This window comes from Euprymna scolopes, chromosome 7 (genome assembly GCF_053919585.1).
Source record: "Euprymna scolopes isolate OS-2025 chromosome 7, ASM5391958v1, whole genome shotgun sequence".
Taxonomy (NCBI): Eukaryota; Metazoa; Mollusca; class Cephalopoda; order Sepiida; family Sepiolidae; genus Euprymna; species Euprymna scolopes.
In genome coordinates this window covers 84,547,809-84,571,353 of record NC_136488.1, presented here as the reverse complement: position 1 = coordinate 84,571,353, position 23,545 = coordinate 84,547,809, and the positions used below count along the sequence as shown (strand labels likewise).

General features: G+C 34.0%; 1 protein-coding gene across 4 annotated transcripts in view; it reads left to right on the top strand.

Moving 5' to 3' along the window:
* The window catches only part of LOC145279819 (uncharacterized), an 843,773-nt gene that overhangs the window by 501,353 nt on the left and 318,875 nt on the right, over window positions 1–23,545 (top strand). For all 4 annotated transcript variants that reach the window (XM_080131190.1, XM_080131191.1, XM_080131189.1 and 1 more), the window contains exons 18-19: window positions 6,942–7,010; window positions 21,858–21,975. In XM_080131190.1, coding sequence (XP_079987316.1) covers window positions 6,942–7,010; window positions 21,858–21,975 — 187 coding nt within the window. The remainder of the gene's footprint in view (window positions 1–6,941; window positions 7,011–21,857; window positions 21,976–23,545) is intronic.

The following is a 23,545-nucleotide window of genomic DNA, read 5'->3' as shown; positions in this document are numbered from 1 at the left end:
TTGTTATATTCTTGCTTATCTATTTTATAAAGGTTTCTAGTTTTATTTGCTTTTACAAAGACTTTATTAGAGTTGTTTATGTTTCTAACGATTTTGTGTAGTTTCCGTTGGAAATTATTAGGTTGATTGTGGAATTCTAGGTTTTTAATTACGTTTAAAAAGTCATTTTCAAAGTTTATCAAAAGGTCTACTGTTTTCGCATTTTAAGAGTTTTAAAACCATAGGATTCTTTTTTGTTTACGTTTTCATTTTTAAGGAAGAAATTTGCTCGTCATTGCATTCGGCGTATTAGTTCATCTGTTTTTGTTTTGTTTTTTTAATTTAATAATATAGCTATGCTTGCTAGGTGTGGGGATGTTTTTTAGCGATGTTTCGAAATTAACTCTTTCCATATCTATTTTTAATGTGGTGAAATAAATTCTTTTGAGAGTGCTCGACTATTTCAGGAGCTAAGTATAACTACTTAATTCATTCACATAAAATTAATATACGAAAGTATAGATTTATGCGTAAACTTTAAGTATTTACTCCAAAATTCTTCCTTAATTTCCTCATTTGTAACGTCTAGTATTTGTAGGTCAACCGCTTGTGTTGTTTCTCCTTGTGAGGCTTCTATACGTGTGATTCCAGTGGGGAATGCTTCGTGCTCATTTTCATTGCTTATTTTCCGATGTATTTCCGTTAATTCCAGTTTTGAGAGCCAACCTCTCTTGAGTATCTTGCTTGGTCCGCAATCCTTTGTTCTGTTGTAAGATAGTCACTGGCCTGGTTCCATAGCTCTTTCATTCGTTTCCTATAACCTCCATATTTATATTTGGTATGGCTTCTATAATAGCATTCCATTACTAATCCATTCTCCTTCATTGTCCATTTCTTCTTTCGGATTCGTTTTTGTTGGTTATCTTGGCTGTATTCTTTTTGGATGGTATCATTTTGGTCCCTGGAATTTGAGATTGTACTTATTTGTTCATCGTCTGTGTTTCTGAAATAATGAAGTGGGCCAACATTCGCAGGATGACACCGGGTCTCCCATGCTGGCCACCGAATGAGCACCTGCTGATCATGACACGCAGATTTTTATTCTGAGTCCCACGGTCTGTGTAATTTGTATTATATATTTTCATGTTGTGGTCTTTGTGGCAACACCAGGCCCAGAATCGTTTCACTTGTGGTTCTGACACAGGTTTAGTGTATACCTTTCATGTGTATAGAGGTATCGTGCACTACCACACATACATAAAAGACATGAACAGACAAATAACACACAGATAAAAAAAATTCATAAAAAAATAGAATAATAAAATAAAATAAATTTTTTTAAAATAATTTCATAAAAAAAAAGGAAAAAAATTAGTATTTGTACTTCGTATAAGTGCGAATACCTACGTTGTGGATATGGATTTGAAGATACGTCTCTCTTACACCATTGAATTTGTACGCTGTTAGTCAAAAGTGTGGACAGCTTTATATTTTTTTCCTTTTTTTTCTTTTTTCTTTTCTCTCTCCTTTCAACCCCCCTTTTACTTTTCTTGCAGTTTCATATAAGGCTTGTTAGTTGTGTCAAGTCAAACAAGAAAACAGATTCATTTAAGTTGTCTGAAAATAAATTTCGTTGGTGTTTTTATATCACCACAAACAAGAGATAAGTGAAGGAATAAATAGCGGTCTGTATTTTTTACTTGCAATCCAAGCTTAAATATTTTCTAAAGTTCACTTACTTTCCTATTAGTTAGACTAAGTACTCCATTCTATCACAAAAAAAACAGTTGTGATATTGTCGCAGCCATGACCATTATTTTAACTCTTATCTACATTGCTCAGAATTTCTTGCCATTCGACTAACTGTTGGTTCAAGCTTGAGTAATCATACCTTTACATCTGAAGTGATGAATATTCAACATAAACATATCTGTCCTAGACAAAGAAAGCATCCAAATTGTCCTCAATAGCTATACGTCTAAACAATATGACCGTTTGGACATGTCTGGTGCCTCCTATATTCATATTGGCACAACTTGGATGGGTAAATATCCTATGGTGGGAGTTTTCATACTCGTCGTCGTGGGATACCAACTTCGAGTTCTTATAGTGTTTGCATTTATGTTTAGTTATTTGACAGGTGACTTTTTAATTACTGTGGAGACGGTAATACCTGGAATTTCTTTTTCCTCCTTCTACCCTTTCTACCCCCTTTCTGCATTTTTTGGGGAGTTTTATCTAAGGTTATTATTAGTATTTGCATCTCTATTTTGTTTTTGGTTTACAGCAAAGCAAATCAATTTAATAACCCATCAATTTTTCATAATTGAAATAAAATTTTAACTCCATTCATAGAGAGAATGAACAGAATAATAAACAAAGCCCACCCCCATGTTAAAAATGATTATCTTAATAGCAACATTATTTAGAAATTCGTTTGTAACTATGGGAGGGGCGTTGTTAAATATTTTGTTCTTACATCGTTTTCTCATTTTGCATACCAATCGTCGACTATTTTCAACTGTTTATGAAAACTTTCAAGCAGCATGTTGTACACTAACGAGGAACTGATAAAATCTGGCTTTGTTTTAAAATCAAAATAAATCAAAATAAATATTTTATTGTCTTATAATTTTCAATCAAGTACAAAGAAAACATTTGAGAAAAAATAACGCTGAAATTACTCGGAAATTTGAAATTTTACAACAAAAAAACAATAAATCACTAATTAAATATTCATTAATTTTAAAAGAATCGGAATCGGGAATCGAATCGGAAATTTAAGACAGATTCAATAATTATATTGGAATCGGGGAAAAATTTTGGAATCGTCCCTTCACTAATGCTCATTAATTGAAAATGTTTGGGGATAGATGACAAGAGATGTTTATCAAAATGGCAAACAATATTCAACAAAAATGAACTCCGTGAAGCCATCTACAGAGGCTTCTTATATAACAGAGTTAATTTATTTTCCCCCTCAAACTATGACCGTTAAAACTAAACCCCTGCCAGCAAAAGTGAGTACACCCCTTGGAAAAAGTTGTCAATATTAACATACATTATGTCAACTGTCAATATTTTTTGTGGCCACTATCATTATCCAAAATTGTATTTACTCTCCTGGGCATGGAGTTTACCAGAGCTTCACAGGTGGCCACTGGAATGCTCTTTCACTCCTCTATGACGACGTTGCGGAGCTGGCAGATATTTGAAACTTTGTGCATATCCATCCTCCAGAGTTTCAGAGTGTCGTCAATCTTCTTGTAGTCTTGGCCATCTTTATGTAGAGCATCAATCAAAGTCTTTTAAGATCCTCAGAGAGTTCTTTGCCATCTAGTGCAATGTTGGAAACTTCAGTGAACAGTATGAGAGAGTATGAGAACTACACCACAAATTTAAACAACTCTGCTATCTATGTACACCTGGGCTTAATAACACTAATGATTCACATGATATTTTGGAGGGAAAATGACAAGCAGTACTCAATTTAGACATTTAAGGGTGTAGTTTCTTAGGGGTGTACTCACTTTTGTTGGCAGGGGTTTAGCTTTAAATGGTTATATTTATAGCTGTTTTGAAGGGAAACTAAATTAACTCTGTTATATAAGCTGGACATGGACTAATTTTCGTTGTATCATAATGTCATTTTTTCAGTGTTGTCATATGAAGAGATATATTTAAATATCTGCAGAAATGTAAGGTGTGTACTCGCTTTTGTGATATATATATATATATATATATATATATATATATATAATATATATAATATATATATATATATATGAGAGAGAGAGTTACCCACATAATTTTTGGTACTAGTGCACTGATTGATCCGTGCTGAAATAACGTTATTATTTAAAAAGCCATTCTTAACATGGGGAGGGAAGGGTGTTTTGTACCTATTCTATACTTTAACCTTACAATTGAATAAAAAAAAACATAGCATAAAACTTTAATTAAACTTCGAAATACGATGTAAAAAAAATAGCTCGGATCAGTAAGTGCATTAGCACCAATTTTTTCGTCGTCTACGACTCATTAATGTGACTTGATGTAGCCGGTAATAAATTATTTATGCTTCTGCGATACACACAGTATTTGAAACGATTATATTATTCCTAATGCTATTTAATTACAAAATGCAACGAAATTAAAAGATAAAAAGCAACAAAAATCCATTGAATGGGTTTCAGTAGAAGAGTAAATTAGGAATTATAGTACAAGAAAATGATTTATGAAAGGTTGATCGAAATGCTCTACATAACCTCCTCGGAATTGAGACGGTATAATGACACCACTGGATAAGTCACGAATTATGACAAATACAAAACGCACAAGCAACATACACAAATAATTACAGCAGCTCTTGGTTTAAAGACAAAGGATGACGTCACCACCAGCTCCGTTAGCGAGAGAGTATCAAATGATCACCAACTGTCGTGTGCGTTTCTTTCGTAAACATAAAAAAACGAATTATTCATGATTTCTCACGTTTCTATACTAAAATGACAGTGGGAAAAGAGTGATCTGAGAGTTTTATGATATGTAATAATGTACTGATATAATATTTCACACGCACACACACACACACACTCACACGTGTGTGTGTGTGTGTGTGTGTGTGTGTGTGTGTGTGTGTGTGTGTGTGTGTGTGTGTGTGTGTGTGTGTGTGTGTGTGTGTAAAATATTATATCAGTACGTTATTACAAATCAGAAAATTCTCGGATCTCCCCCCCCCACTCTCAGTTTAGTATAGAAACTTCAGAAATAATAAATAATTCATTTTTTTTTTAAATACAGGGTGTTAGTCTTGGGCACATTTTGACATTGAATATCTCAAGAACTATTAAGGATATAAAAATGCTTCTGATATATTCAGAAAGCTTGCAATCTCAAGTTTTTCATGGAATGTTCAAAGCTGTTCAATGTGACCACCATTGGTCACACAACACACATCAAGCTGATAGTCGAATTCTTACCAAACGCGTCCCAACATTGCTTTGTCAATGGTTGCAACAGCTTCTGTTATTCGAGCTCTCAACTCATCCACACCTCTTGGAATGGGAAGCACATAAATCAGTCCTTTCACAAATCTCCACAAAAAAAAATTGTAGGCTGTGAGATTTGGAGGTCTGGGAGGCAAGCGCATGAGATCGTGATTATCTTGCCTAGATCGTCCAATCCATGTGTTGCTTTCAGAAACTGTCTAACCCTGAGGCCCCAGTGTGGTGGCGTCCCATCCTGTTGAAAAATGAAGTCATTAGACTCTTTCTCACTCAATTTATCAATTCTCAATTCACTTGAAATGTGCCTAAGATTTTTGGTACACCCTCTGTGTGTGTGTGTGTATATATATATATATTCTAGCAAGCCCCCGCCGTTACTCAGTCATAAAATACGCTTTAAATATGATATCTAAATTGATGAAAAGTTCGTATTTATTATTACAGCGCCAAGTCTCTATTGATTATTGTATTGTACCTTATATATAGTAAGGATTTCAAAAGTTTTAAAGATAAATATGACTTGAATGCCATCAGTTAGAATCGAAAGCAAATCATGTAGCTCTCAAGCGTTATTCGTTACCATATGAACTAAGTAATATGCATATAAAAATTTAAAAAGTAACATTATCTAATGTATAAATTTATATTTGAACATACGTAAAAGATATACATTTAATCGACTTACGCTTGTCAAACTTCATCTAAAAACCAAATCGAATTCGTTCATAGGGTCAAAACCCATATATATCAAGCTTCAAGTCACTGAGAGAGGAGCTTAGTATAGACCGTATCGTACCGTATATATATATATATATATATATATATTATAATTTTTTTAAGACAAACATTATCGGTTATATATGTGAATGTATGTTTCACTTGTAATTTCGTTGTAAAAATTGTTTGAAATTTAGTCGTAAAATGAGTGAGCGGTGAAGCTTTAAAGCAGTTCTAAATGAGTAAAACCAACACATATTCAAACATGATAGTGTTTGAATGATAAGCATGTTAATACTACACAACATTAGATCGTTGGCGAGAAAACTCAAGAAATTGAGACAAAAAGAACGTAAACTTTCAATTCTTTTTAATCAAACATATATCAAAAGAAAAATACTTCTAAAATATACAAATATATTTATTTGCAGATATTATTTTGGCTGAAAGTTCTTCTTTCCTTCTTTTTCATCTTTTTCTCCCGTCTTTCATATTTTAAATCAATTAATTGATTTAAGACTACCTCCTTAGTTACTGATTTTGCACTGTCCATATATGATTTATTTATTCATTCAATCATTCATTCATATAAAAGGTGCTAGTGCAGAGAGTGATCCGCGTTATTTTTTAAATCGTATTTCTAAGTTTAATTAAATTTTTATGTTTTTATTTTATTGTAAAGTTGAAGTATAGAATAGGTACAAAACACCCTCCTCTCCCCATGTTAAGAATGGCTTTTTAAATAATAACGTTATTATTTACTTCTCTCGATACAGCTTTGAGAAGCGAGGGTCGAAACCGGCCAGCTGGCTCTCCATTTCTCTTTCTTTCCTCTCCCGTTCCCCCTCCCACCCTTTTTGGAGAGAAGATTAAAGGAATATATATATATATATATATATATATATATATATATATATATATACACACAAATTTACTTTTAATCATGAATCATAAGTCTTCCCTTCCTAATTGAAATATATATATATATATATATATATAAGGATTTAAACATACTCATGCATGCATATGCACATACACGCATATATGTATGTGTGTATTAGCGCGGCTCGAATTAAAGAAACCAACACTCTCACATCTGCTATAAGTAAAAAAAAAATTAACCGAAAATGATCGGCAACACTAACTTATTTCACCTGTGCATTTCAAACAACGTCGTTTCTTTTGTATAAATCGTGTGTTAATCTTCATTTTTGCCGGTTCCAACAAATTCTGCAGACTTCCTGGATATATCTGAATCATATTTGTCATCGAATGCAGGGCCAATGTTCAAGGAATTTCGAAATGGTAAGTTTTGCAACTGTTTATATATTTACTTAACTACATATATATTTTTTTACAGCTTTGTATGTAGTGTATATAAGTGTGCGTTAGTCATATTCATACATCAGATATGTATGTGCTTACTGAATTTAGGAAAACTCGTCCTCGGAAAATTCGTCCGTTTTTGCTCGATAAGAAAACTCAACCCTTATTGAATAAATATCGATTGAAAACTCATTTTATGACCCCCCCCCACTAATATTAGTTAAACATATTTTTACTTGTTTACTGTTTTTTTTTTTTTTAAATAAAATCGATTTTCTAAATGTCCGTTTTCTACGTAACTGGCTAAGAATACATGTCAGCTTATGTCATGGTAACATATATTAAGCGAGTTTTTAACAGTATTTTGTATATTTTTTATTTTTAACTCTTTTTCCCAAACTTATCGTGTTCAACAAAGAGATTGGCGCCATTTGTAATTTTCAAATAGATCGATAAACACTGTTTTTCGAGCTGAATAAACATGTTACATTAAATAAAATCACTACAAAATTATCCAGTTAGGTAGAAAAGAAACTTATCTTGCCTTTGATAACATTTATTTGTTATATATTTGTTTCCTGACAGCTTTTTCGAATCTGTGTGTAGGACTAATAGTCACAATATACGTCAAATAACGTAAAGCATGCTTGGTACAAGTGCATATTTAGCCGGACAAACGGTTTCCTGCTTTGAAAGTGGTCTACGCTAAACGGTGTAGCCTTATCTGAAGACAATAATTTTTCCGGCAACATCATCAACTTATTTTTTGTTTATTTTGTAGTTTGAAAAATGGTGGACAAATTCACATTTTCTTTTTCATTGCGTTAATTTTATTTGATTTATTTATATGTTAATATTTCCGATTTTTGGACCATCTTAAGTAAACAATCGTTCATTTTATTTTCCATTAACTTAATTAATTATATTTGCAATATTTTTTTCTTTCTTATTAATTATTTTTGTAAATAAACGTATTTGATTTATTTTAATCTATTTTATTTATTAAAAAAAAAAACACTTTTATAAATTGTGATAAAAAATTTGTACAAGCCTAAGGTTTTTTTTTTTTTTTTTTTTTTTTTTTTTTTTTTTTTTACAGCATTCAGTGTTCGCAGGGCGTTTTTTTTTGGGGGGGGGGAGTTTTGTCAGGTGTGAATTGAATTTTGAGACCGGGAATTGTGAAGGACAAGCATTAGCTGTGTATTGAATTTTTATACAGAGAATTCTGAATAAGGGGAAGAATAGTTAACATAACTTGTGAGACTGCATAATAATCAGTTTTCAGTTATATTTAATCATTGACCTACATTTTTGTCGAGGTTCTTAAGATTAGGCAACTTTCAAAGCAGAAAGTCGTTTGTCTATGCACTTGTGACCTATACTTAATGGCTTAGGAATTGTCTTGTTTGGTTTTTAATTTCATTATTTTCATGTAGCAAGAGAACACTTTACTATATTATCATACTTTTTTTTTTTAAGTTACTATTTTTCTCCCTAAATAACGCGTATTGCCACTTGGACGTGAGGGGCTACTCGTCGGAATCATGTCTAATGGGTACTATATGATGGTTGAGTAGTGTTATGTTGGTTCGTGTTACAGTTAAACTTCTGCATGTTAGTACAGTCAGGGAAGCAATACAGAGGAAGAGAATTCCAAAGTTTAGATAGCCCGAAGTAAGAAACTATAGGAGTAAAGGGCTTTCCAGCATCTAAGCACCTCATCAGTGAAGGATGGGATCTTGCTACTTGTCGAGTTAGTCGGCAGTATGCACGTCGAGGGGGGGGGACAAGTGCTATGAGTTCATCACAACAAATTCCACTAAAGTATTTGTAAAACAGATACACGGGTGCAACATGGCGCGATTGGACAGGAGTTGGAGCTTAGCTAATAGTTCGGGAATTATTAGACTTAAGATTGTTTTTGGATCCTTTCTAAAAAGTAAAGACTTGTCGTAGATGTAATAGTCAGATGAGACAACAATACTCTATGCATGGATAGTAGTGGTTTTGTAGAGATATAAGATAGTCTTGGGCGTGAATAATTTTCTAGCGCGGTAGAGGGATCTCACTTTCTTCGCAGCAGCCTTGTCAAGTGGCGAAGTGGAAATGTATTGGCTCCATAAACCGGAAGTCCGTAAACCCTTATTATAAAATTAAAAATTGCTAATGAGTTTGTTTTAACAACGGAAACGTAATATATCTTGGAATCATATCATTTATGAAATTACAATATTTCGACAATAAAAATTAATCAAACGGAAAGTAGTCAGTGGAGAGGATCCCTATATTTTATTTATGTGTGAAATGAAGGGCGCAGATATGGATTGGTGTGATACTGCTGGTGTGAAGGCTATTTAATATGAGTAGACAGTAGCGCTTTCACACCTGCATGTGAATTTTTCAATCTGTTATAAGATAGATTAAAAGCAGATACGATAAACGATTCTAAGAGGGAAATATGTAACAGTTATATATTCTGAATTTCAATGGTCACTTCTTCCCCTCCTCCCGATTTTGATACGGAGGTTTTTTATGCGAAAGCCGAATGCGAATTATCTTTTCTTACAAATGAAATTTAATGTCCATTTGTGCGTGAAGATTTCTGGAGTGGATGAAATAAATTTATAACCGACATAGTGTTTGGAGTTTCTTCATGAAACATTGTCAATGTTTCTCCGAAATTACGTAGTGTTCTCTAACCTGTTCCTTTGAAAAATACCCTACATTCAACTTCGATCTAAAACTCACTTATTGTTGGTTACACATTAAAGAATAATATATATATATATATATATATATATATATATATATATATATATATATTCAGACAATAGGAATGAAAATCTACCAGACAAAAGAAAGTGCATTCGACAGAATACTCAAAAAAAATAATTTTAAAAAAATGTTTTGAGTATTCTGTGGAACAATAAATTTCCTTGTAAATTTTAATTTTCGGTCTTTATTTCTTTATTTATGTCCTTATATATATATATATATATATATATATATATATATATATATATATATATATATATATATGTATATATATAATGTATATATAATACGGTTCTGCTGCATCCAAGACTAGACTAAGACAACTCCCAAGCCATAAATCGTATCATCAACCATCTAGCTGCATCTTTTAATGATATCTACAATGTTTATTTCTATGAACATTGATTGACTTCAACTTTGCAGAGTTCAATTTGTTTATTTACAAAGAGCTTTGCATTACGCGAGGAAAAAGTCGTGTCCATCTAATTTATGTTTATATATATATATATATATATATATATATATATATATATAAAGTATAAAAAGGTTTAAAAGTACAGAAAGTTTATTAAGATTAGACATATCAAGATGTGTTACGATTGACATGTATGGTGATGCTTAAATATAATTGTTGTGGTGGCACCCACTCATTTACATATGTAGATAATATTACACATAAATAGCAAGACTCGATTAGTCTGAGTGTGTGTTAACCAGAAGCCACCGAAGGCCGAGCCGAGAGCAGATATGTTCTCCAGCCAAGATACTCTTACTTGACAACCATTATGTAAATATACTGTAAATATACTTTTCCTAATACACTTTTTATTGATCTACCTTTTGTTTGTTGAGTCTTCATTTGTGTTGCCTTATACGTTATTTGGTTCAACCTGCAAACATAACAGTTGGCGACGAAGACGAACGTCAAACATAACAGTCGGCGACGAAGATGAACGTCAAACATAACAGTTGGCGACGAGGCTGAACGTGAAATATAACAGTTTGACGAAGAAATGGAAAGAACTCATTAAAAAGAAAAGTACAACGCAACGGTTGACCTTTCTTAGGAATACAAGTTTTGACGAACGAAATAGTCATAAAAACGGATTTCACGCTAAAGAGAAGTTCGACTCAAGCGGAAAAAATTAGTAATTCAGCCAACATTGGAAAGCGGTAAAATATTTTCCTCGCCGAAGTACAACACTAAAAGAAAGTAACAGTTGTTTCCCAAGTTCCAAGAACAAAAACTGCATTCAGGTTAAAAAAAAAAAAAGTAACCTCGATTAATAGTATTTTATGTACTAAAATACTAGTCGGGAAAAAAACACAAACCAAAACCGCTAAGTGCAGTCTCAAAGAAAAAAAAACGAACGTGGCAAAAGCGACAATTTACGCCGTTTCTCTTGGAACCACTCTTGAAAAAAAATCAACAAACTGTAAAAGTGAGTTTTTGTTTTGTTGTAAAACGACAAACGGATTTCTATTACTAAATTATGAAGAGCAAACGTACAAGAAAGTAACATACGGAAAAAAGTTTACCAGTGGATTTCCTAATTGCTGTTCTCCGTTAGCAAAACATCAACTAAAGACTTTTTAATAAACCAATTTTTTTTTTCGCTTCGGTATTAAAAAATACCAGTTACACTAAAATCAAGGAAAGATTTTTTTTGTTAAACTGAAGTTGTCACTGGATAACGGATACAAGACAGTAAAACGTCACGTAAGAAAAAAAAAGAATTAAATGTAGTCCATACATTTTATTTTTTTTAATTGTAACTCGAGCTGGAATTTTTTTTTTTTCGGAAAGAGTTGTACTTAAGTTCTGCTGTTACTTATTAGGAAGTGCCTAAAACGGAAAAGTAAATCGTATTTGGTGGTTTCAGTAAAAGCCTCAGTTTTTTTTGGGGGGGGTGATGAGCTTGACTCGCTAGCGAAGTGTAAAAATATTATTCGAGCAGCGATATTATTATTTATTGAAAACAGGAACTCTGAACAGTTTTTGTTGTAACACAAGCCATTTTATATTTTAGAATACACTAAAAAAATGGAAGATTTATCTAGAATGTTAATGCAATTTTTGCAGACGCAACAACAGGCACAAGCCGAGCGAGATGAACGAAGAGATGAGAAATTATTGAAATGGCAACTGGAACAAGAAGAAAGGCAGAAGAAATTACAATTTAGACATAAGGAAAGGCAAAATGAACGTTTTGTTAAAACACTGGAACTACTAAAGAATAATCGAGAAAATGTCGACAGTGCTAATTTCTTCCATACAACTATTTTTAATAGTATGGACACATGTAAATTATGTGCTGGAGGAAGAAAAGAATTTTGAAGCATACTATACAAGATACGAGGATGTCTTTCAACTGGACTGCAAAAGTTGGCCAAATAGCCAGAAAGTGAGCCTCTTACACAGAAAGTTGGGTGTAGCAGAACACAGTAAATTCGTAGATTACATATTACCTTAAAAAAACTACGGAATTAGATTTCATGGAAGCTGTAAAATTACTAAAAGAATTATTTAATCCGAATATATCTCTTTTTCATAAGAGATGGTTGTGTATGAATCTAAGGAAGATGAACAACCAATATTATTTGACATACACATCAGTTGTCAAATAAAACTGTGATAATTTTAAGTTAGCGGAACTAACATTAGAAGATTTCAAATGCCTAATCTTCGCACAAGGGTTAGTTTCCACAAAAAATGCAGAAATACGCAGACGAGTGTTGTCTAAGCTGGAATCTAAGCAAGATTTAACACTTCAGAAATTAGCAGAGGATTGTGAAAGAGCCATTACACTAAAAAAGGATTAAAAAAGATAGAAGAATCCGGAGTGGCATATGTAAGAAAGGTTAGAAAACCATACACACCAACCAAGAACTATACAAATAAAAGCAGTCAAAATGGAACGAGATTTCCCAAATATAATAATTATAATTATAGTAAAGAATATAACAAGTCTCTCCCTAGATATAACTGTAAGAGATGCGCAGAAAGACATTGGGAATCAGATTGCCCTTATAAGAAGAAAAAATGCTACATTTGCAAGAAAGTTGGACACAAAAGCGATTGTTGCAGATATAAAGATTTCACCAGAAAGAGAGTACAGCAAACAAAATCAAATGAAAAATTAGACAAAAATCGGCGAAAATACATAAGTGGAATTTCTATAATAAACTTGAATACATGGAAAAAGTTGGGTAAACCAACCATGATGAAAACAAGTAAATCAGCTCGGACGGTAACTGGTGGTGAGATAAAATTTGAAGGAGAAGTTATCCTTACGATAAAATTGAAAGGGATTACAAAGAAATTAAAAATGTTCGTATTGAAAAATAGCGAAAATCTGTTTTGAATAGATTTGATTGAGAAATTTTGACTGTGGGATAAGCCAATCAATACATTCTGTAAAAAAAATAGAATGAACTACTCCTACAACAGAAAATATAAAAGAGGACTTTAAAAAATTATTCCCTGAAATATTCATGGCTAAATTAGGTCGTTGCAATAAATTTAAGGCCTCGTTTGAACTTAAAGAAAACACCAGCCCAATTTTTAGAAAAAAGTGAAACGTTCCGTTCGCTGGGTTGGAAAAGATTAATAAAGAATTAAACAGATTGGAGCAGACAGCCATACTATCAAAAATAGAACACAGCGACTGGGCAGCCCCCACCGTATATGTAAAGAAAAAGAATGATGAAATCAGAGTGTGCGCAGACTTTTCGACAGGTCTAAACTCCATATTACAAGATTACCATTACCCCCTACCAAGCTCAGAGGAAATATTCACAAAGTTGAATGATGGTAATATCTTCTCCAAGATAGACTTGAGCGACGCGTATTTACAAATACCGGTGGAGGAGAATTGCTAAAAAATACTATGCATCAACACGCATAAGGGATTATACAAATACAATCGGTTGCCCTTTGGCATCAAAGTAGCGCCTGCCATCTTTCAGCAAGTGATGGACACCATGCTAAGTGGTATTGAGTGCGCATGTGCATACCTGGACGACATTGTTATCAGGAGCAAATCCCTAGAATAACATAAGGAGCATTTAAAACAAGTATTCACTTGAATACAAGAATTCGGGTTTAAAGTAAAAGAAAATAAATGCGACTTTTGTATGAGCGAAATTACGTATCTTGGACATTAATAAATAAACATGGACGACATCCAGACCCAGAAAGATCTGCGGCAATAAAAAAACATGCCAGCACCTAATAGCGTAACAACCTTGCAGAGTTTCTTAGGACTCGCAAATTATTACCAATATTTTATTGAAGTGATGCATAATTTGCGAGCTCCCTTAAATGAGCTGCTAAAAAAGGACACACCTTGGAGCTGGACGCAAGAATGTCAAACCGCTTTTGACAAAATAAAGAGAGCACTAACATCTGAATTATTTCTAACTCACTATGACACAAAATTAAATATAGTCGTCGCTAGTGACGCTAGTTCCTACGGCATAGGAGCATGCATTCAACATATCATGCCTAATGGATCTAGAAAGCTGATAGCTCACGCTTCGAGAACACTGCTTCCAGCAGAGAAGGCGTATTCACAGATTGAAAAAGAAGCATCGAGTATAATCTTTGCAGTAACTAAGTTCCACCGATATTTATATGGTAGACATTTCATACTTGAAACCGACCATAAACCATTAGTCACAATCTACGGATCAAAAAAAGGATTGCCTGTATACACCGCAAATAGATTGCTGCGTTGGGGTACGATCCTACTGAATTACGATTTCCAGATACAACATCTAGCATCGAAAAAGATTTGCCATGCGGATGGACTTTCAAGACTGATACCACAGAAAAATAATTTGGAAGAATCAGTGATTGCAGCAATTCGAACAAATGTCGAAGTTAAAAATATGGTAGTAAACATCATTAAAGAACTATTGATAACATTGTCGGACATTAAAAGAGAAGCCGATAAAGATGAATATATAAATGATATAAAAGATAAAAATTATAAATGGCAAAAGGTTCAGGAAATTTTTTCCATATATAACGATGTGTTATTATACAGCGAGAGTAGTAATACCTAAAACGCTGCAAAAGAGGATTTTGAGAGACTTCCACACAGGACATCCGGGTATAAATCGGATGAAGTCTCTAATGAGAAGCTACGTATAATGGCGTAACATGGACATCGACATAGCTACAACAATAAATAGATGTAAAGGATGCCAGTTAGCGGCAAAATCCCCACCTATAGTACACAAACCTTTTCCGAAAACCGACAACCCATGGTCGAGAATCCACATGGACTTCGCTGGTCCAGTAGGAGAAAATTACTACTTAATTGTAGTAGATAGTTATACAAAATGGCCTGAGGTAATGCGTTGCAGGAATCTAACAACGAACAACTCAATATGATTCCTACACGAGTTATTTGCACGATTTGGTGTACCAGACACACTGGTTACTGACAATGGAACTCAATTCACATCCACAGACTTTAAGGAATTTTGTGACACGTTCCAAGTAAAGCATATTACTACTCCTCCGTGCCATTCAAAGTCGAACGGCCTCGCGGAGAGGTTCGTGCACACGTTAAAACGAGCGTTGAAAAAAATCCATTTGGATACCAACGGAAAAAGCTTTGCAACAATTTTTGCAAATATATAGGATAACACCGCACCCTAATACACCGTCAAACATATCACCAGCTGATTTAATATTTGCCAGAAAAGTGAAATCGGCGTTTGATAAACTATTGCCAAAACAGGCAATTGTCCGAAACACTACACACATAAGAAAGAAATATAACTCGGGAGATCGAGTATATTTCAAGTGCTACAGGAATAACACTTCTTACTGGGAATGTGGAGTAGTGGATAAACGCATTGGTGATTGTACATACATGATTAAAGGTCCACAAAATATACATAAAAGGCACCTGAACAAAATAAAAAAGGCCACATTCAAGATGGTGATTATACAACTGCAGTCGAAGAGGAGGAAACCATGGACATCATATACGAATCCTTTACTTTGGAACCGCCTCAATATACACTTGAGCCCCGAGGATCAGGTAGAAAAAGAAAGTTTAATAAACCATTAATGTTTAATCCCAAGAGAAAAAGATATTGAAATCTGTGACTTCAAATCTTGGGGGAGGGTGTTGTGGTGGCACCCACTCATTTACATATGTGGATAATATTACACATAAATAGCAAGACTCGATTAGTCTGAGTGTGTGTTAACCAGAAGCCACTGAAGGCCGAGCCGAGAGCAGATATGTTCTCCAGCCAAGACTCTCTTACTTGACAACCATTATGTAAATATACTTTTCCTAATACACTTCTTATTGATCTACCTTTTGTTTGTTGAGTCTTCATTTGTATTGCCTGTGGAGAAATGCGTGACTTACCTGGATAGACCACGTGCGGGTCGGTCACCGAAAATAAATAAAAAGAAAGAAAAGAAACGGTCAAGACTCTTATTTATAGAGTAGTGATCACGTGAGTTAGAAGAATATGCAAATAGAGGTGAACGATTTTGCGATATAAAAAGCCTGTGTTGTTAAGAGGGGGGGCAGACTGTTGGCAGAAGTCAGTGCTGTCAGACGTGCTTTAGAGTTTTGTTATTATATGCTGTGCTCGATTGTTGGGAGAGAGAAAAGAGAAGAGGAGGAACCAAGAAGACATTCTGCAGATACTTGACTTTGTGTTGGTTTTATTGCCTTATGCATTATTTGGTTCAACCTGCAAACATAAGTTGGCGACGAAGATGAACGTCAAACATAACAATAATAATAGAAAATTATAGACAAGACAAAGCCATATGTTCGTATACATAGATTTATTTGTCGATGTAGTAAGAAAACACAGTAATTAGAGAGGTGTTATATGTTCTTTGTACCTAGTTATTTCGAAGTCTAATGCTTCTTATAAGAAAAGAGACTAGGTTGCAAACATTAATGCGACATCCAGCTATGATTATAATTGGAAGGATATTGATGTATCTTGTACATAGGTTATGATGAACGAGGGCTGAACTGGGCAATATGGGGGTGTTAAACTAATGTAGGTGAATTTTAGTTAGCTGGGAATTAGCGAGAGATTAGAAGCTATGAAGAATATAGGGGTGGAGGGTAATATTATATGGGGCGAGTGGTGTCGATATATAGAGAAAGCAATACGAGAGAGGATAACGGAGTAAACGGCATATTCAATGAGTAGAGGGATTAGATTGCTACGGGTTGTTAAATATTATTTAGATTATACTTTATAAATTGTTTGTTTGCGTCCTAATGTCTAAAGAAAAGAATCCGTCAACAATTATAATTTCTTTATTTTAGATTTCGGCGAATGGCCTACATTTTACCTTTACTGTCTTACGCACATTTCGCAACACGTAACGAAAAATATTGTTAATCGTTTATTTGGAAGCTCTTCAGAGACGATCAAATATTAATAAAAGAACAGTCATGATGTACCAAAACAAAACAGGGAAGAAGGATAATTAAGAAAGATGAGAAGAACGGCAAATCAAATAACGAAAAATTGTAATGTATTTCAATTATAAACATTATCAAAACATCTATATATTAATACGATAGTGTGTGTGTTATTTTGTGTGTCACGCTTACATTTTTTTCTTCCGAGTGACTGTCGTTTAATTGTTATGACCTATTTCTCGTAATAAATAATTTTACCAAGAATTCTTCATAAGTTTTGGTTTCGGTTTCGATTAAAGCTGATGCAGCCAAGTCATATGGATATATATTTTTTATTTTGGAAATTACAACTTTATAATAATTAATGGAAGCTTTGTATCACAACGAATGAACATAGGCTACACTGTCCTGCAAAGAAGAGAGTTAGGTCTGAGAGGATAATTTAATGATCGCATAATAGATAATAAACTATACCATGGCCAACCAAAGAAAAATAAATGAGGAGGTAATGCCTGGGATGAATTCAACATTGGACGATACTAGATTAGTTCGAACTAATATAGTAAAATAAATCAATCATTACAAGATAGTAATAGCATAGTTTCGGTTCCAAACAGACATATTCCGAATCTTCATATGTAATGAATTGAATGAACTGTCAAGTATTGTGCTTTTACTTTAAATAATCCAAAAAGGTGGATTTGTAGTAAAACAGACAAAACAAATTATCAAGAACATTCCAAGTATTATTGCCAGATATCGTATTAAATTTCACAGCATTAAATGAACATTTAGAAATGAATAAGACAGATATTTTTTATTAATTGAAATCGACCCTTTTATCTTCGCCACTTTGGTGTTCGTAGACTTGTTAGACTATATATTAATTCTTTTGAAAAGGTATTGTTTTCCCCTCGACTACAGAAACGAATAATTGTTACCTAAAGTGGAGAGTCCAGGTGGAGGTATCTTTGCTACTCATGTTGCTGGTCGGGCAACGCACAGTTAAAATAATTATGATTTAAAAGCATACTCGCTTCTCTTTCGTCGTCTCGGTGTTCACTCGTGGACAATCTTAGTCTGGAATCAAAAGTCGTTCTGGCAACTACAAAGGATAATAATCTGAGAACACTTTCTTAATAGGGGAAGATAGGATCGTTCAGCTGATGTCGAATTTGACGCAAAAGGTGTTAACGGGAGAGGTAATAGAGAGCTTTAGCGATGGTCGATTGTCGGCTCTTTTTTACTTCTTTTATCCGTTTATTTTGTTGGACAGGATTAAGCAGAGAAGTAATTTATTCTTAACATGGAAAAGGGAGGCTTTCACGTTATCTGAGAAAGATAACTATGAATCAGAAGGGGCAATATCTTGCTTGTCACCGTCATACTATCTGCGAAATTGTAAGGGTAATCAAAAAAAGCAGATATTATCTATGATTAAGGCTATTGTTAGAAACGCATAGGTTCGTGTTGCATTACGTCTTTACTCACGTTGTCGTCGCCATCATCGTTGTGAGCCTAGGTTGTTTTATTCGTGTTAACAAACTCACGCCTACACTTGTTGCATAGTTTGTAAAACGTTTATTTAAAAAGACAGAATTGGAAATCTCCCGACTTCGCATCGGTAATACACGGATATATATATATATATATATATATATATATATATATATATATATATATATATATACAGAGAAAGTTTTCACAACGTCAGTCGCCTGACGTTGTGGCCCTATTTGGATGCAGCACGCAAAACACGCCTTTTCTCGTTCAAGTCTCGCCAGCAAAGAGGATGAGATGGAGTCCCGTCATAAGTCACGTGGCCACATCAAGTTCTGCTGGAGGTTACCTCAGACCTTTGATCTCCACCAAAAGTGGGTCCTATTAATATTAAATTCGTTCAAGCTTATGTCTGATCATAGTCCTATTCTATCGTTCCCATGCAGATGATTTCCGCAAAAGGGGTTAACCGCCTGAACACTGTCGATTTCCGCATCTTGTTTGCATAAAGAAATCTTTTTACAAATATAATTTTCTAATGGTAACTAGTTAACATGTCTACTGGTATTTAGATTATTTGATTTGTTGGCAGTACCACGAATGAAAATACACCCGAATAACTACGACAAGTAGTAAAATCTCACTCCCTTTTTTTGTATAGGTCCTTATGTCGGATAAAGGGGCTTTGAGATCGTGCAGACACACACAAATTTCAGGTTTGCAGAGGACAAAGAAAATACCATGTCGGACTTTGATACATATATTGACCTATGATGGAACATGATGTCAATAAAAGCAAAAGGTTCGACGAACAAAAGAACATTTCATTCTTGCTCGATATGTCCGACAACCACTACAGGCAAAATAATAATTAAATAAATAATAAAAAAAAACAGTTTTGTTATGAAACCGTCAATGTGTTTGATTGCTAAACGTCTGGAACCAGCTAGAGTGTAGATATTTATTCAGCAGCTTGCATCTTCGTAGAAGTGCAACAAACATGCTTATACATACGTGCGCGATAAGCAGATAAATCGTTAAAGAGAGACAGGCAATACAACACTTAGATACAGAAGAGTTTCTTTTTTCGAACTGCTAGACTTTAGAATTATCTCCTTATTTCCTGATTCTCTTAATGTACTAATGTGCAGTAATTTAAATGTAGTGCGAACAGATATATCGCTGCTGGACTTCCTACATAATGCTTCTTTAAGCATAATCCCATCTAGTAGCCCCTTACGGCCAAGTGATAATACGCTGTGTTTGGGCTAAATAAGAGTTTTATAAATGGCGCGACACATCTTGTCTAAGATGATTAATTGATTTGGAACAAATTCGACCATTTTTGTTTTTATTTTTGCAACCGTTACATTTTAAAACTTATTTCGAAACCTTTAAATCATTAGAAGGAATTCACATCAATAACTCGTCTTTTTATCACTATTGCAAGAAGAAACATGATTCTCTTCCAACCTATATCTAGCATTAAATAGGATTCCATGAATAGTTTTCCAAGGGCTTCTTAGCCAAGAAATATGTTACCACAAGACTAGCTCCTTGCAAACTCCAACATCCTCAAAATCTAATATTAAGAGATACTTGTCATAAACGGTACTCATAAGTAAACAAATGTTATTCATTTCATTCGTTATTTTCAATCCTCTCAAAACATTCTTTATCATTCAACAGATAATCTATCAATCTTATTGATCTTTACCTTCGAGTGGCTTTTGGCCTTGATAAATTGTGACTCAATAGTAGATAAGAACTATTATAGAGTCAGTTTTGGAAGAAATTCGAGTCGAACACATAAGAAAGATAGGAATTAGAGGTCTCAATCTCCAAAGAATAAACAACTTAAATATTGAAAGACTTAAAATTAAGTGGTCGGACATTTTCGAATTCTTGAAGTCGGGTTTTCAAATATGCAACTCTAGATTTTATATATAAACTAGCCTGTGTGCCCGGCGTTGCCTGGGTGTTTGGAAGTGTGTGTTCAAAAAAAAGTGGTTGTAGGCAGGCAGGGTACCGCGAATGAGGAAAAGAACGTGAAAAAAACGTGACGTCTGTGCCGTTGCGTCCATCGCCAAACCGAAAGTGGCGAAGGTTTAAATTAAGACTAGTTCATCAAAAAGATGGGATGGTTTTCGAAAATATCGACGAAAAAGGCGACCCCTCCTTGTAGAAAAGTGCCTAGTTGAGGATAAAGGAATTAATGTTTTTGGCCAATTTTTCGATATTTGTCGTCCGTAGTGTTGAGCTTTAAAACGATACCGATCTCGTGAAAATTCGTCGCCTGTGTCGAAAGTTTTAGATACATACATACATTTAAACAAACAGGTGAGATTTATATTACAGATTAAAGAGCTAGAAATGGTGAATATTTTATGAATTTATTAGGTAGATATTGGAAGGATGATTTGGTCAAAAAAATATTGTGGTGATTCCTTGAAGCACAACAGAAATACAATGTGAATAAATATTTTGTCAAAGTTATAAAATTCATTGGATTAATCATTTTCAATCCCCTCGTAATATTCATCATCATTAAACTAACAATAAATCCATCTCATTAACCGTTATCTTTAACCCTGACTTGACAATAAAAACGGTATGATTTGATGTTTCATTGCTTACTAATTGAGAGATGGAGAGTAGAAATCTATGGGGCTCATTTTTATAAATATGTCCCTTTAAAGGAATATATTTGTTTGAAATAGCTGAGTGATTTTGTCTACATAATCGAGTAATACAATCTAGAACTAAGGGTTGTTCATAAACGTAGTTGGTAATATCCTTAAGCTTTAAGCCTTCGGCGTATCTTTCGACGTCCTTCCCAAGCTCCAATGTCCGTCCGCATGTATAGCTTACACCAAACAACGATATACCTGTGAGTAGAGACCCGGATGTATTCGTATTCATTGTATCAATTAAAGTTTTAGGTTATATTTGGTTTTATTTTACTTTGAGAAATTCAGTCTTGTTTGTGTTTGTTATTTTGGTTTTGCATTTTAGGAGTGTTTTTGTTTTTTTATGTTTTTTGTTTTGTTTTTGTTTGTTTGCTTTTTTTTGTTTTGTTTTTTGCTGTCGTTGTTTTTTTTGTTCTTGTTTCGTGTGTTTTTAGGAATTTGGAAATATTTATGGGAAACGTTGAGACAATATTCAACCTCCGAACACATCAACGTGGTTGTAGGGCCTGTTTTCGATAATAACCACGACGGAATTGCTGATAATATCGACAGGTAAGACAAGTTCGACTTTTTAAAGAATATAACGAGAAACTGGTTTAGGCTCTATAACAGGAATGATAGAAAATATTATACTTTGGCAGTGTTCGCGCTCGTTATTTATCTAGACTTATTTATAAAATATTCATATAAAATCATAGAATGACGTCAGTAATTTAATTTTCAATTATATAATCGCTGCGGTTGATCGTTCAAATGTGCTTTTCAAAATCTATTTTGTCACTGGCTACGCTGTGTGCATCTTGATAGCAAATAGAACACAACACAACTGATCTATAAATAATATTTTGTTTTATTTCACAACGACAACAGTTTAGATTTAGTTAGGACGGGTGCGGACATCTGTGAAGGTGCGTGGCGAGGATGCGGATGTTTAGCAGTGAAGAGAATGTGTCAGCTTGTCCTCGCTCTGTGACCGACTGTTCGCGTTTTGTGCCATATTTTTACCTTAGAATGTTTAATATTTCCCATTGTCTATTGTCTCAATCCTTTGACCGATATTTCTGGTCAAATTATGCATTCCAATTGACAATGGTGGAAAGGCTCGTATTCCTCACATAAAGTGTGTGTGTGTGTGTGTGTATATATATATATATATATATATATATATATATACAAACCCATCGAATGGCTCTCTTCCTAGGGGTCACCTGCCAAATATCCAACAATAAATTATCATTTCTGATAACCTATCAAATATCTGTTTAACACTTAGACAGGGATGTTGCCGTCATTGCTAAGTTGTTGTGCGCATCAATGCGACTTAGCCCAAGTGGCGCGCATGATCATCAAACTTGTTAAATTGAAGATCTATGGAGTTGTTGCGATACCCGTCGCTTTGTACAGATCTGAGTGCTTACGGACAACAAGGACTACCAATAGTCTCTCCCTCTTGGATAAGGTCCAAAAAAAGTCTTCAATCTAATAGGTCCCATTTTGTCAACTAAGCTCCGACCCCCTCGACGTACATAACCCTACAAACTCGCTTAGCAACAAAATCACACCCCTTCATTTTTTAGGTCCTTAAATGCCAAAAAGTTGTTTATTATAATAGTTTCTTCTCTCCAACAGCTAGTCTTTGGAATTCCCTTCCTGCTACCAGCTTCTCTGACTGTACTGATATGCAGAAGTTTAAATGTAACGTAAACCAACATTTTGTGAAAATTTCCTAGGCATGGTCCCAAATAGTAGCCTTTTTACGTCCAAGTGGCGATATGCCTTGTCAGGTATAAACATTGGTAATTATATATATATAAATTCGTTCGTATTTAGAAATTCGGCCATCGGCAGAGGCGTTTGGAAATTTCTCCATTTCTTCATTCTACGCACAATATTTTTTATATATAATATTTTCAACTCGCCTTTTTTCCTTGTACTCATTTCTGTATTATTTCACGGAACTCTGCCTTTTGGATGGCATCAAAATATCTTCCAGTAATGCGATTCCTTTTGATTTTTAATTCTGGATACCGGACTTTTAAATACTTTTCTTGGATTTCACCGTTATTGGATATTCTACTCTTCACTCGACTATGCATTCACGTGAAATCATTTTTCTCCCATT